Source organism: Podarcis melisellensis (genome assembly GCF_964234715.1).
Source record: "Podarcis melisellensis genome assembly, chromosome: 13".
NCBI lineage: Eukaryota > Metazoa > Chordata > Lepidosauria > Squamata > Lacertidae > Podarcis > Podarcis melisellensis.
In genome coordinates this window covers 40,358,898-40,374,751 of record NC_138545.1, presented here as the reverse complement: position 1 = coordinate 40,374,751, position 15,854 = coordinate 40,358,898, and the positions used below count along the sequence as shown (strand labels likewise).

Below are 15,854 nucleotides of genomic sequence, written 5' to 3'. Positions count from 1 at the left end.
ACCACTGTATTCTGTACCCGCTTCCCCTAACCTGCAAAGTGTTACGATATAAGGCGAGAATACGACAACGCCACGTCTATTTATATGTTATAAATAGCCGTGGCGTTCGTGTCGTATGTCTATTTATATGTCTAAGGAGAATTTAAAACATCACCAATTTGGGTTTTTTTAAAAATGTTTTTTGTTTCAAAGCTGTTATGAAATGAAAGAGAATCAAGTAAAACTCTTTTATTTCTCCCTGCTCTTTTATTTCAGTCAGGTTTCCCTGGGTTTTTGCGAGGGGAAGAGATTGTGGAGGAGAGGAATGGTTGTTGTGGGGGGAGAGAGAGAAGAGAGAGAGGGAGAGGGGACTGAAAAGCGTTGCCTCAGCGGGGAGCCAAGCCAGAGAGAAAAAGGCTTCTCTGAGAACGGAGCAGCAACATCGCGCCAAACCGAGAGGCTTGCTTCATCTACATGCAGAGTCACACAAGGCATCGGATGCTCGGGAACCCCATGGAGGTTTCACATGTGGTTCCCTGCTGGTTCCTCTGAAAAAGCTAACAATTGGGCTCGGAGGGTGAAAGCCCCTTGCGGTATCTCTCCCCACCCCCTTCCCCACTCCCCCCAAAGCCGTCCTTAAGCTGGACAGACAATTTGGTCAGTGTTATAAGAAGTCCGGTGGACTCTTTTTTTGGGGGGGTGGACGTGCTCCCTAGAAAGGCCTGCTTAAGACTTCTTCCCCAGTTTCCCCCCTGCACGATTTCCTCAGGGAGGCAGAGGGAAGAAACAAGGATTGGCGTCCTTGCGTTACTCCAAAGTTTTAGCGCAGCGACGGTCCATCTAAGGACCTTGGAGATGCTAAGGGTGTTGTCGTCTGCCCCCCCGCGCCCGCAAAGCTGCATTTGCATGTATCTTTGGAAAACTAAACAAAAACTGTTAGGTCCGGCTTTTAACTGCTTCTTCTCCGTAGGGCCCGCTCACTTTAAATTCTGCTGCAGTACTTGCAGTTAAAGTGACCCTGCAGTCCCTTGCAAGAGACTTGCGGGCTTCTGCGTCTGAAAAAGCGACGCTCTCTAGATCTGTGTTTTTAAAATAAGCTGTTGCCAGGACATCTGAAGTTCTGCAGAAGCTGTTTCCCGGTTGAAACGCCGGCCTCAGCATTCAGTGCAGAGACGTTGGCTACGAACTTTTAATCCTGTTCGGAATTTTACTGGACGTTGAAACCCCTGTGAAATCTAGAAACTGATATTGGAAATGCCAAAAGCAAACCATGCTATAACGAAGGAAAAGGATGATAAACTATGGTATTTTCCCCCCCTGGCGTTTCCACTCGTGTTTCAAAACTATTTGTGCTACATGCTCTTTGATGAACCTAGATGGGACGTGTTAATTGACTCAACTCTCCTAGGTCTCTGTTTCATACATCATTTCTTTTTATTTATTCCACCAGTACTTAGTCTATAGTAATTTAGCTGCCACAGTAATACGAAGCGTTGCTCTTCAGAATTATTTCCAGTACTTTTTGGCCTCTTCATAAGACCACCAACAATAAATAAAGGCACCTGTGCTCCTTCCAACATAAGCTTGAACAGTCCGCGTTAACCTTAGCTGTCATCACTTTCCCCACAGCTTTCCCCACAGAGTAGATGCAACTGTAAAAGTTATTGTTATATTTAGGGTAATGCTGCCTTGGATTTTTAAATTGGTATATATTCCAAACTAGAAAGTGTTCCAGCTTGCCCTGGGCCACTTCATGTCCAATCACTTGAAAAGCAAATTTTCTAATTTGAAGATACTTTTTAAAAAGGGGGAGGGGAAAGCAGGTTGGGGTGGGGGGAGCCAATTTCTTCCAGCCCTGTCGGAACTAATTTTATCCTTTTTAACCCAGTCCATATAGAAGGTAGTACTGAGTTCTACCAAGTTCTTTGTGATTTTGTATTTATATTTTTACGTCCGATCTCCAGATGAAGGGCTGTATAAAAGTTCAGCGAATGATGATTAAGAATAATACTCTTGACACAAGTGTCTTGGGTTGAAATCTAGACCCCCAACGTGTGAAGGACAATGGGAGATACGCTAACGTAAAAAGGTTTTCCTGCATTTATCCCAAATCTCCTGTAGCCTGGTCACAATTTCTGCATAAACTGCTGTGGCTTACTTATGGAGGGACAGAGGGACAGCAGAGCATTTAGGACATGGGTAGGCAAGCTAAGGCCAGGGGGCCGGATCCGGCCCAATTGCCTTCTCAATCCGGCCTGTGGATGGTCCGGGAATCAGTGTGTTTTTACATGAACATGTGTCTTTTTATTTAAAATGCATCTCTGAGTTCTTTGCGGGGCCTGCCTGGTGTTTTTACATGAGTAGAATGTGTGCTTTTGTTTAATATGCATCTCTGGGTTATTTGTGGGGCATAGGAATCCCCCCCCCCAATATAGTCTGCCCCCCCCCAAGGTCTAAGGGGCTGTAGACCGGCCCCCAGCTGAAAAAGTATGCTGACCCCTGGATTTAGGACAACCTCTTGTTATTTGGTCGTTTAGTCGTGTCCGACTCTTCGTGACCCCATGGACCAGAGCACGCCAGACACTCCTGTCTTCCACTGCCTCCCACAGTTTGGTCAAACTCATGCTGGTAGCTTCTAGAACACTGTCCCACCATCTCATCCTCTGTCGTCCCCTTCTCCTTGTGCCCTCCATCTTTCCCAACATCAGGGTCTTTTCCAGGGAGTCTTCTCTTCTCATGAGGTGGCCAAAGTATTGGAGCCTCAGCTTCAGGATCTGCCCTTCCTGTGAGCACTCAGGACTGATTTCCTTCAGAATGGATGCGTTTGATCTTCTTGCAGTCCATGGGACTCTCAAGAGTCTCCTCCAGCACCATAGTTTAATAGCATCAGTTCTTCGGTGATCAGCCTTCTTTAGGACAACTGTGCCGCACTTAAAATCTGATCATAAAGGGCGGGGGGGAGTCTAGAGGCAAGCACAGGTTTGAGAACCCTATACTTTTTTGCCATAAATTGGCTCCTGTCATTCACAGGAAAGTACAGGCAGGCAAAGGAAGGTGTATAACTACCGCCTGCCCCACTCTTTTCCTTGCCTTGATGAAACGTGTACCGTATGCTCCTGAAAGTTGCTTAGCCCCCTCCAACTGCCTCTCACCTCTCTCCCAAAGATTGCACCTACTGTTTGGCAGCAAAGGCTGCTGGCTGAGGTTCCCAGTTCTTTATCCCCAAAGGTTTAGATTGGCTCCTTCATTTCACGGTTTTTTGTTTCGTGGGGGAAGAGGAAAGGCTTGCGATCCCGTGCGAGTTGGACCACAGAGCAGTTCTCATAATGTAATGTTTTATTGAGCACGTTCCCCGTTCGGATGAAGGGCGTGCCTGACAACACACTCGACATTTTTCAGCAAGCGTTTGATAATCCAGCTCACCAGCGGGCACGTTTAAACTCTGCGACCTTCTTTCCAGCTGGCACTGATGTATCGTTTTATGGGTGGGCTCCATCTTTCGTCGCAGTGATCTCTTTTTATGGCTTACTGCTTTTCAGCAAGGCTGTTTCTCGTTCGGATGTTTCCCCATTATTCTGGGTTTATAACGGGGAGGAGAACTTGCCAAAGCAATAGCTTGGATGCTGGGCTCCTCTTGAGAAACAGGAAGGAAATTGATTTGTGAGAAGGTGGCACATCTTTCATTACTTAGTTCCCTTCAAGATCTTTCAAGCAGAGGCACAGACCTCTCTTGGGTTATGGACTATGATCTCCAACTTATTCCTCTAAATGTCTCACCGAGGGGAAAGTAGATGTGTTTCAGAATCAGGAACTGATAGAGTTTAGAACAAAGAGAGCCAGTGTGGTGTAGTGGTTAAGAGTGGTGGACTTGTAATCTGGCGAACCGGGTTCGTGTCTCCGCTCCTCCACATGCAGCTGCTGGGTGACCTTGGGCTAGTCACACTTCTCTGAAGTCTCTCAGCCCCACTCACCTCACAGAGTGTTTGTTGTGGGGGAGGAAGGGAAAGGAGATTGTTAGCCGCTTTGAGACTCCTTAAAGGGTAGTGAAAGGCGGGATATCAAGTCCAAACTCCTCCTCCTCTTCTTCTTCTTCTTAGCTTCAGCATTTTTAGCCTTTTGTGTGTGCTAGGTCCCAGTCTCTGGTTTTTCTGCGCAAGAACAACTAACATTTTGTCTTTCTGTGGCTGCTGGGGAAGCTCATAGGCAACAGAGTGCAGCCACTTTTCTCGCTATTAAAGGTTAATACAAGCTGCGCTACAAGCATGCATAGGCTGTATGGAAATGTTCAGTGAAGAGCAGTTTCAAAATAGTGGGAAATAAATGTAAATAAACACAAACTATGGCTGGGTGGTTGTTGCCTTCATATCCATCCTCCTTCAATGTTTTCATAGGTCTCTGGTGGGCTCCTATTAGAAATGGAAGTCTAGGTCATTTATTACTAATAACAAAAACAAAATTTAACAACAACAACAACAGCAATAATAATAATGAATAATTGCATTTGTTAATTGGGGTTTACCAAAAGGTCTCAAAGCTACTTAGCAAGATAAACAAGTCGGAGCTAAACAGTACAAATTGAAAGCATTTGCCAATGATTTGGTATTGACATTACAGGAGCCAGAATCTAGTACTAAAAGAGTATCTAGTACTAAAAGAGATTCAAGAATTTGGTGAGGTAGCGGGTTTTAAGTTGAATAAGATGAAAACTAAGGTTTTAGAGAAAAATCTAACAGTGACTGAGAGAGAGAGGTTTCAGAAGGAGACAGGATTAACGCTGGTTAAGAAAGTGAAATACCTAGGGGTTAATATGACTGCCAAGAATGTGAATTTATTTAAGGATAACTATGAAAAATGTTGGATGGAAGTGAAAAAGGATTTAGAAATATGGTCAAATCTGAAGCTATCATTGCTAGGCCGAATTGCTGTGATAAAAATGAATGTATTGCCAAGGATGCTCTTTTTGTTTCAAACATTGCAAATTTTGGATAAAATGGATTGTTTCAAGAAGTGGCAGAGAGATATTTCTAGATTTGTCTGGCAGGGCAAGAAGCCTCGAATAAAATTTAAGATATTAACTGATGCTAAAGAAAGAGGTGGATTTGCCCTGCCAGACTTTAAACTTTATTATGAATCAGCCGCTTTTTGCTGGCTGAGAGAATGGCTGCTTCTTGAAAACACTGACGTGCTGGACCTAGAAGGTTTTAACAATGTATTTGGGTGGCATGCATGTTTGTGGTATGATAAGGTCAAAGCACATAAAATGTTTAAAAACCATATGTATAATGCTAAATGTCTAAAACTATGTATAATGCTAAATGTCTAAAATGCCTATCCGGTAGTACAATAACAATGACTTCCTCTTATGAATTTCTCCCCCTTCTCTCTCCTTGTGCTCTTTTTAAATGCGCAGGGTCGTAAGCTCTTGATCATTGGGACCACCAGTCGCAAAGATGTCCTGCAGGAGATGGAGATGCTGGATGCTTTCAGCACAACTATCCATGTTCCCAATATTGCTACAGGAGACCATCTCATGGAAGCCCTTGAGGTCAGGATGCACTTGGGAATGGCTGGGGAAGGGAGCTGAGAGAGGAGCTCAATTTCTTTGGAGCTGTAGGAATCGGAAGACCTGGTCAAGCTGAGTAGTTTTGTCCCTGGCTACTGCCTGCAGTAGACCCGAAAGCCTAAGCAAACTGAGTAGTTGAGTCCCTGGCTACTGTCTGCAGTAGACCCAAAAACCTATTGTGGAGTTGTGGCATGAACATTTCAGCATTCATCCTGGAATTGAGAAGGGAAGAGGGGGCAATTGGCAATACATTAATCTCCCATCATGGTCTGGTTGGGTAAACCATCTCCTGAACCATTACCAGATGTTTTCAGGGCATTTACTTGGTCAGATTTGTTAATGCCCAATCTTCCAGCCCCGGGACTTTCACTCCTGTTTTACCTTCGTGATCTGGCATTGTGCCTGAGTCTCCAGGCCCCCACCCCCAAGGTCCAAGCTGGTTTTGCAAAATATTGGAGAACTGTGCTATATGAATATAAGGAGACGTGAAAGACAAGCTTAGGCACCGGGTTTATATAACCTGAAATGAAACTGTCAAGAACGGAACAATGAGTACTAGGACTGTGACTTTTAATCAATTAATTGATGGCAGAATAAAAAAGTGTCCTTAATTAGTAAATTAGCATTCAGATGTACATGATCTTTAAATTCAAGTACTTACAAAAACTGTGGGTGATGCACTCAAACGTATAAGAAACATGTCTCTTATATAGCAAACAGAGCCCTTGTCCTTTACAGTTTACTTCCAAGGTCTGAGTCCTAGCTGCGGAATCTGGAATCATTTGCTGCTTCGTTTCGGTTTTAGAAAAAAGCAACCCCCCCAAAAAAACCCACACCCCTATTCATTTGCAGGATTATGCGTAGCCTCTCCAGATAGTCTTCTAAGGACTACATACCACAATGGGCATTCTGCAGTAATAAATCTGTTCGATTTAATAGGAGCACCTAAGGGGGAGTACAGAAACTCCCCCCCCCAGATCACCCGCTGAATCTGCGGAGAGAAAAATTGTGGGGAGCAGAGGCACAGCTCCTGTACTCGTATCTGTGGGAGTGGCTAGTGGCCTCGATTCTTCTGCAACACACAGTCCCATTCCCCCCAAATTTCTTTGCTCTGCTCTGCTCCTGGGAGCTGCTTTGGTCTGTGAGAAGTTGTAAATATTAAGAGGCAAGCTGGTTAACCTTCAGCATGCGGATTGCACAGAAAAAGTTCCTGTTTGAGGGGCTGGAGAGGAGCTTCCTTATGGCCCAGGTCCTCTTCTGTTCCCAGCTGATGCTGTACTGGACCAATTTCCCTGTCCTTATGGCTTGTGTGATCCGATACGCTGGTGGCGCTGTGGGTTAAACCACAGAGCCTAGGGCTTGCCGATCAGAAGGTCGGCGGTTCGAATCCCTGCGATGGGGTGAGCGCCCGTTGCTCGGTCCCTGCTCCTGCCAACCTAGCAGTTCAAAAGCACATCAAAGTGCAAGTAGATCATTAGGTACCACTCCGGCGGGAAGGTAAACGGCGTTTCCATGCGCTGCCCAGGTTCACCAGAAGCGGCTTAGTCATGCTGGCCACATGACCCAGAAGCTATACGCCGGCTCCCTTGGCCAATAAAGCGAGATGAGCGCTGCAACGCCAGAGTTGGCCACGTCTAGACCTAATGGTTAGGGGTCCCTTTGCCTTTACCTATGGCTTGTGTGATCCGATACCTGTGCGCTTGATCAGTAGACAGATCCTTTACGACATTGCCACTCAGTGAAGTAAGAGGCTCTGCGATGGAGAGTTTGGTGCATGGAGGATCAATTTCAAGTTCTGTAGCAGTGTGTAGCATCTTCCCAATGTTACCTGTCTTGCTTGTTAAACAAGGTCTTCCATTGAGTGCTGGGCTTTTCTTAACACAGCCGGCTTCTCTCTTCTGTCCCCTCGCAGCTCCTGGGCAGCTTTAAAGACAAGGAACGTTCCACCATTGCCCAGAACGTCAAAGGGAGGAAGGTCTGGATTGGGATCAAGAAGCTTCTGATGTTGATTGAGATGTCAATGCAGGTAAGGTGCCTTGCCCCCTGGTCAAGCCAGAGTCTGGAACTGGATTATCTGTGGGTAATAAGACACCCACTTGGTTTTGCCTCTCTCAACTCCCAGGGGCTCAAAGCTCTTGACAACCTAAACACCCGCACATTAAAATGTCAGTAATGATTAAGTTAAAAAAAAAAAGCATGTACTGCAGGGTTTGCTTCCTAGCTACGATTTAACAGTTCGAAAACTACAGACCCTATCCAAGAACTTGTCATCTAGTTTGTGCATCTTCGCTGCAAATTAGATGGGCAAATTGACCATGGAGGACAGGCCGGATTTGCCCCTTCCTGGTGTTTTCTGTAGTGTCGGAAAAGGAAGATTTCCTTAGCTGGTTTTTAGCTCTCTTGTTGTAGCATTTCAAAAGCAGCAGGAGCCACAGTTAGATGACTGCTTTGCAAAATAATAACTTGCATGAAAAGGCTGGTATCCAAATTAATGCGCAAGGATTGCTGCTTGCGCAGTAGGGCTCTCCCCTGCCCCTGCCCCCCCCATTTCAAATCTGCTCTGGAGGGTGGGGGGAACCCCTAGAGAAGATTTACAGGGGGAGTTCTGTTTCCCAAGCAAAACTCCTTGCACAGATGGACCAAGTTACTTTGGATAAAACACAAATTGTTTTCCCTCCCCGTCACTAGATATACAGTGGTACCTTGAGTTACAAAAGCCTCAGCTTACAAACGCTTCAGGTTACAAACTCTGCCTGGAAGAGTTACCTCAAGTTGAGAACTTTGCCCCAGGATGAGAACGGAAATCGTGTGCCGGTGGCACAGTGGCAGCAAGAGGCCCCATTAGCGAAAGCACGCCTCTAGTTAAGAACAGTTTCAGGTTAAGAATGGACCTCTGGAACGAATTAAGTTCATAACTAGAGGTACCACTATATGTAAGATGGGGAACCTGCGACTCTCCCAACGTGGCTGGATTTCAGCTCCTATCAGCCCCAGCTGACGTAACCAATGTTCTGTTGATGGGAATTGCATCCCAGCAACATCTGTCGGGCTGCAGGTTCCCCATCTCTGATAAATAACAGCAGAGGATAGGTATACTGATGGCTGCTTTAACAACAGCTGGATGCAGTGGCGTAGCGTGGGGGGTGCAGGGGGGGCCGGCCGCACCAGGCACAACATCTGGGGTTTAGGGTTAGGGGGCGCAAATCCACGGGTTAGGCGGCGCAAATTACTTGCCTTGCCCCGGGTGCTGACAACCCACGCTACGCCACTGGCTGGATGGAATTGTTCATATATAGAAGCAGTATGCTTCTGGATGTTGCAGGCAAACAGGGAAAGCCTATCCATCATCGCCACATTTAGCCATTGCTGGAGTTCAGGATATTGAACTTTGGCCTGGTGCAGCAAGCAGTTCTTACTTGGGGTTCAGTGATAAAGCTTGCGCTTTTGCACACGTTCAATTAGAGCGGTAGTCTCGTAATCTGGGGAACCAGGTTCGCGTCTCCGCTCCTCCACATGCAGCTGCTGGGTGACCTTGGGCCAGTCACACTTCTCTGAAGTCTCTCAGCCCCACTCACCTCACAGAGTGTTTGTTGTGGGGGAGGAAGGGAAAGGAGAATGTTAGCCGCTTTGAGACTCCTTTGGGTAGTGATAAAGCAGGATATCAAATCCAAACTCCTCTTCTTCATTTCACTTTCAATCTGTATGCCGCCTTTCGATATTACAAGGTGCTTTGCAAGCTGAAGAAAGAGCTTAAATAGACAGCAAAGATCACACACCTAATGACAATCTGATCCAATGAGGAAAAGTCATAATTTCAGGTTCACACCTTGGCTTCTCTGGCTAAGGGATCTTTGGCAGCAGGGAAAGATCTCTGCTTGCAGCTCTGCAGCTCACCGGAGCCAACAAACCTGGGTGTGATGGACCAGTAGCTTTGTTATGTTTATATTCTTGCTGTGTACAGCACCATCCCCGGTCTGAGTCTTTTGCAGACTCCCGGGAGTTGTGTTTTTTTGCCTTCTGCTCCAACTTTGATGGGAGCTCACAGGGGAGGCTATCCCAGTGTATGGTGCCCTCTGTCATCCGCGGGCAATGCCTCTGCACCCTTCTGGGACCGGGCCCTGTCTTCAGGTGCTACTAAATGAAGAGATTCCTTGCACCTTCCTGGGACAGGCTTCCAGGCGCAAGCCAAGAGGCAAGCAGTTCGGCAATGTGTTAAGCCCGTCCCCCGCCCCTTCCCTCCCGTGTGGCTCGTTTTCTGCGATTCTGTTGAAACTTGCACAGGGCTGGGGATCTGCTCTGACTGGATGTCACCCGAGGGTACAGAGTCATTTATCTAGATTACTTTTCCCCCCTCTCTCTTCCCCTTGACTCTTTAATTCCATACCCGCAGGCAAAAGTCAGTAAGTTATTGCTCACACCTATTAAAGTGTATATAATGGGCAGAGATCTGCAAGGTTACGGCCAATTTCACCCTTTTCGGGGCGCTTTTGAAAGTTGGATTAGAATTGCGGACGTGCATCCAAAAAAATATTTATCTTTTGGCAGCGGGGTGGCGGGCGGCAGGATTTGAAGTTTAGGGCCTTGCGTTTCCAAGATGCAATGTTTCAGAGGTGCGACGGTGGTATTTTGAGAGAAGAAGGGGTCTGAATGAAGACAGGAGCTGGAGTCAAATTGTATCGCACGTTCCTTGCAACTGCGATTTCCTAGTGGTGGAGGTGTTTATTTCTGGAAGGCAGGTGGCCTTTGACTTTCCCTGCTACTGCTAGAATATGTTCAGAAACCTGAGTGTGCTGCTTTCAATGAGGTAGCAGCATCCTGTAGTCTAGCCTTTCAAAACTGGACTTGAAACAAGACCAAATTAAGTTTGCACCCCTGTGGTTGGGATATTTTTAAGGGGCTTTAAGGGACAGGGAAAGAAGCATGCTTTTTCTGCACTGACAAGGAGGAGGAAAGTGGATTTATTATATTTGGAACCACAGCTGGTGGCACAGGAGCCAAAATAACTCACATAGTAGTGTTGGGATACTGCCAGGGAGACAAAGGCCATCATGCCTCCATGTCGATTCCGGATGATCCATCAATCTCCCGTAGATACAGTATCAGTCAATTAGTGACACAAGCCTCAGAAATAGCTTGCCACATTCCAGGGCTTGTGCACGCCAGCGAAAGATGCACTCAGGAGAGCATTATTTACAACTTTATTCAGCGTTGGTCAGAACAAAGGAAAAAAACATGACTGCCTGCTTCGATGTCCAGGCACAGAGAGAGGAAACAAAAGCTATATACAAAAACAAAAATATCCTGTGAACAGGAAATACGCAGGCTGTGACACAACAACCTGCTCCCTTCTTAAGGTGGAACGGAAATATCCTAACAAGTAGGTGATATCAATGGTCCCTCCAGTTTGCCATTGTTTCTTCTGCCCAGCCAGATGACCCAGGAAACGTCATAAACTGAGCCTGACGGCAACATTGTCCTATTTTGGGGTATTCCCCGCCAGTGAAGAGTTGAGTGCATCTCCAAAAAAGAGTGACTACTTTGGGGTGTTTAGTAGCTTCTCTCCCACCTCATCCTCCTTCGCCACAGACTTTGGGTTGGTATTCTGAGAAGCGGGAGTAGCAAAATGCTTCAACTCAAATCGCAGGATCCGAAGGGCTCCCAAGGACTGGAACAATCTGTTTTTGAAAGCTCCCCCAGCTTCAAAACCATGTTGCCTTAAAGGGCTGGTGGTAATGGGGGTGAGCATTGCAATTTTAAAAAATGGGAGCCCCAAGTCCTCTTGGGCAAGTGGAACTGGTTTTGTGGCTCTTTGCATGCTGGCCATAACATCTTCTACAAATCAGTTTATCAGAAAAAGTTTACCAGCCTGCTCATCACCACCCATAAGTTGCTTGCTTGCATTAAAATGTGGCTTCTAAGTAATCACACAACCAATCTTGAATTTCATATCTGGGTCAGAATTTTAGACCCCAAATTTATAGCACTATAAGTATTGGAATTTAATGTGAACCCCCCCTTTTTTTTAAGATCACCTACAGATGTTAGATTCCTTACATTTTTCCAAAGTGAAAAAATACAAAACTTTTAAAATAGGCTGTTGCAAGAACCCCTTGGATTAGTTTGAGGGTGTTAATGGGGGGGGGGGCGACCCCTCATGCTAAGTTTACCTCCACCTCACTGGGGTGCAAAAATTCAGTCACTTACTGGCACCTAAAAAAAAAAGGGTCTGATCAACTAAGTTTCTAAAGGAGGCTGCAGCCCTTTGAAATGTTGACGTGTTAAAGGCTCATTCAGAAGCGTTCAGCATTATTTGTGGCGGGCTGCTTGCTTTCCACTGACAAAACCCAGGTTTAGTAGGGATTCCCTGCAGACTCCATATTTGAGGGGAATTTGAAAAATCTCACCTCACGCCTTCCCTTCCTCTGTCTTCCAATGTTTTGCCATGCGTTGCCTCCACACTTCTCAGGCCTTTCAGCATCTCAGGCTGCTAAATTGTGCCCTGTGCAAATTTCCAGGCTTGTGCAAAGAACCGCAGAATACAAACTTAAGTTTCAAGAGAGGCAGCACAGTGTAACTGTTATAGTGTTCAGCTAGAACCAGGGTAAGGTAAAAGGTAAAGGATCCCTGCCACGGGGTGAGCTCCCATTGCTCTGTCCCAGCTCCTGCCAACCTAGCAGTCTGAAAGCACACCAGTGCAAGTAGATAAATAGGTACTACTTTGGCGGGAAGGTAAACGGTGTTTCCGTGTGCTCTGGCTTCCATCACGATGTCCCGTTGCACCAGAAGCGGTTTAGTCCTGCTGGCCACATGACCCGGAAAGCTGTCTGCGGCTCCCTTGGCCTGAAAGCAAGATGAGCGCTGTAACCCCATAGTCACCTTTGACTGGACTTAACCATCCAGGGGTCCTTTACCTTTTTTTTTAAACCAAGAACCAGGGAGTCCCAAGTTCAAAGTCCCACTCAGCTATGACTGTCTTTGGGTCGAATCATTGCCTCCCAATCTTACCTACCTCACAGGGCTGTTGTGAGGATGAAATAAGTGTGTGTGTATATGTGTACGATCACAGTCTTGAGCTCATGGAAGAAGGAAGATATAAGCCTAAGAATAAATAATAAGACAGTTTTGAGTTTGTTTAGCCCCGACTGCCCTCACCTGCTCCTTGTCCCTTCAGCAAGTTGAGCTTTCTGTGGTTCACTGGTTGATTTTGTCTCTCTCTTTGTGTCTTCCCTTTGAACTTGCGAAGATGGATCCCGAGTACCGTGTGCGAAAATTCCTGGCACTTCTAAGAGAAGAAGGAGCGTAAGTGACAGTAAGAGCATCTGACAGGGGTGTGTCCGCTTATTCTTGCCTAATCTGCCTGCATGCTTAATAACGCGCCATGTGCCGTTGGCCCAGGCCAGAATATTAGCAAGAGTCCTTTTTGTAAACCTTGGTTTTACAAAAAGAAAAAAGGTTCATCTTCATCCTTGGTGGCTGTTTAAATTACTCCATTCCTGCTTCATCCTACTTTCGAGGTTTGGGGTTTTTCTTCTTATTTCAACATTTTGCTTATTCACCACTGACATGAGTGTGCGCGAAAATGTGTTGCATCCATTCGTGTGTGTGTAAAAAGGGAGGGAGTTTTGTGGCTCAAGCTTGCATAGGAACCATTATGGCCTCAGGGTGGTCACGGTATAAAAACAAACAATGCATAATAAAAACAAAAACAAGAACAACCCAATAATTCCCTCCTCTCCAACACATTTTAAAAGGCCATTGGATGTCAATCAGCCCAAGGCCCTGTTGAAGAGGAACGTTTTCGCCTGGCACCTGAAGGTGTATATTGAAAGCGCCCGGCAAACCTCCCTGGGGAGAGCATTCCACAAATGGGGAGCCACTGCATAGAAGGCCCCGTTCTTATGTTGCCACCCTCCGGACCTCTCGAGGAGGAGGCACACGAAGGAGGGCCTCAGAAGATGATCTCAGGGTCCGGGTAGGTTCATATGGAGAGAGGCGGTCCTTGAGGTATTGCAGTTCTGAGCCGCTTAAGGCTTTGTAGGTCAAAACCAGCACTTTGAATTGGGCCCGGAAGCTGATAGGCATGTCATTTATCCTTTCTGTAGAGCCATACTTTCTGACCCCCACAAAGCCCCTTGTTTTCATACGTCTTTTGGCTTGGCTTTGAAATCATTGTGAGGGAAAGTGCTCTGAGCATGAGTGGCTAAGAGCAGCTGATGTACTGCCTTATAACCGAACCCCTGGCCACTAATCTGGGTCACCAGCAAGCTGGAACTCAGGATTAAATGCCACCAGCTGAGCAGCGTGTTGCAAAAAAACCCCCAGCACCGTTCCTCCTGCTCTGATCTGTTTCAGATTTCAGTTGTGTGGGAGGATGGTTGTGTTCAGACCCCCTGCATGTAGAAAAGCAGCACACCAAGGAAGTGGCAAAATGAGACCCTTCCTCCGTCACATGGAGGGAGGTTCTGATGGAGGGGAATTTACAATCATGCCTGCTCCCTCCCTCTGAAGATGTACACTCCCAGATGGTGGTACCACGTGGATATTTTAGAATGCATTGGGCTCTGGGGCCGTTTCTGTTCCGGTTTTCCCCATGCACATCTGGCCACAGCGCACGGCCCGCCTCTGGGCCGGCGAGTCTGTAGATTTAGCTCTTTCACGGCGGAAGCGGTGATGCCTGGAAGAGCTCCCATAAGGAGCTAGAAGAGAGGTATAGGCAAATGCGTTCACACGCAGCTTCGTGGGTTCAAGGGAGGAGTTTCCGCAGACCCCCGGTTTAGATCTGGACCCAGTTCTGTACCTCTCCGGGGTGAGATAACGCAAGAGAGATTCTGCTAAAGACAGCATATGGGTCGCCTGCTTTGGGGCTGTGCTGTTTTCCCCTCAGCCTGCTCCAGTGCCGAGCAATAGCTCGCTGAACCTCTTTCTTTTTGCAGCTTGGAGGATTAATGCCTGATGCACGCCCATCTTTGTGACTCCGCATGCGCTTCCCATCTCTGGATGCCCAGCTGTGTGTGCCACTCACCACCCCTCCCCCAAGATATGCCCGCCCCTTGTGGAACCAGTTGCCCTCTTTGTCTTTGCAGCAGCCCGCTGGACTAAGAGGGAAGCCCGGAGCCTTGGGCAGAAGCCGGTGGCTGGGGAAGAAGCCAAGCGAAAGCCCGCCTCCTCCAGGACCTCCTTCTCCTCCTCCTCTTCTGTGTGGTGTGTCTGGACAAGAGCCTAACGTTCGGCCTCCTTCAGAGACTCCCCTCACCCCTCCTCCTTGCATGTCGGACGCAGTCGAACACTCCGCCCTTTGTTATCTATCGTCCTCGATATCCTGGTGTCTCGTGGCAAATCAAAACTCTCTATCTAGAGTAACTGCTTTCGTATTATGCTGCCTGCTCACTTGGTTTTGGCGCACAGGGGGGAGGGAAATGAACGTGCCCCATGCAGGCCTGTCCGTGTTAACAGGCAATCTGGCAGTAGCCCCTAAGGCCCCAAACATAGGGAAGTCCTCCTCATTCCAGACCCGTGTATGGTCCTTCTTAAAGCTGATGGTAGCCCAAGTTCCCCCTTTCTCCCACACATTCACACAAGCGGTTTGGTCCTTGTGGGCCAATACTGCGCTGTGGAGCTTCAGACTCGTCCCAGGGGAAAACGGAGAATGAAGTATTCATCACAAAACCAGGATCCAGAGAGAGTTTTTAGGAAAGAGAGGAAATGGTGGCTGCACCCTTCCCTTCAGAGGCTCAACATTTGCAGTGGTGGCGGCAAGTTAATTCCCAGTGGCTATTGGCCACTGGGCATGGACTTTGGACACCCAGCCGGACTTTGGTGCACTAAGGCAGGGGTAGACAGCGCAGGGCTACCCCGATGCTGTTGGACTTCAGCTCCCATCATCCCTGACCATTGACCATGCTGGCTGGGGCTGATGGAATTTGTAGTCCCCCACCCCACCCGCATGGGCTATCCCTTCACGAATGGTTTCCGATAAAACAGGCAGTGTGATCCCACCCGTAGATGCAGACAGCTTAGTATTCCTGCAAAAGTTTGAAAACAGCCTGCAGCTATCTGTTGCGGCGCCCTTCCTCGCTGGAGCCTGGCCCCTTGTGATGTCCCGCAGATCTGTCGCAAGAGGCCTGGTGTGCAATTTCCTTCGTATTTGATTGCCTTGGGCATGAGCTCATAGCGATCTTCCCAAGTGGCTGTCAGAGACCTTGGTCTCTGCCGTCGGCTTCTTGCTTTTCAGCGTAGCGGCATCCCAAAGGCGGAAAGCTGTTACACTTCTTCCAGAGAGGCTTCCTTTGCTGTGCACTGCAATAGGAGAAAC

General features: G+C 47.4%; 1 protein-coding gene across 6 annotated transcripts in view; it reads left to right on the top strand.

Moving 5' to 3' along the window:
* Positions 1-15,854, top strand: part of NSF (N-ethylmaleimide sensitive factor, vesicle fusing ATPase) — a 99,228-nt gene extending 83,374 nt beyond the window's left edge. The window contains exons 18-21 of one of the 6 annotated variants that reach the window (XM_081883997.1): positions 5,390-5,524; positions 7,455-7,568; positions 12,786-12,841; positions 14,626-15,854. In XM_081883997.1, coding sequence (XP_081740123.1) covers positions 5,390-5,524; positions 7,455-7,568; positions 12,786-12,841; positions 14,626-14,641 — 321 coding nt within the window. In that variant the 3' untranslated portion in view covers positions 14,642-15,854. Of the gene's footprint in view, positions 1-5,389; positions 5,525-7,454; positions 7,569-12,785; positions 12,871-14,475 lie in introns of all 6 variants that reach the window. The other 5 variants (XM_081883998.1, XM_081884001.1, XM_081884000.1 and 2 more) reach the window with 5 other exon arrangements.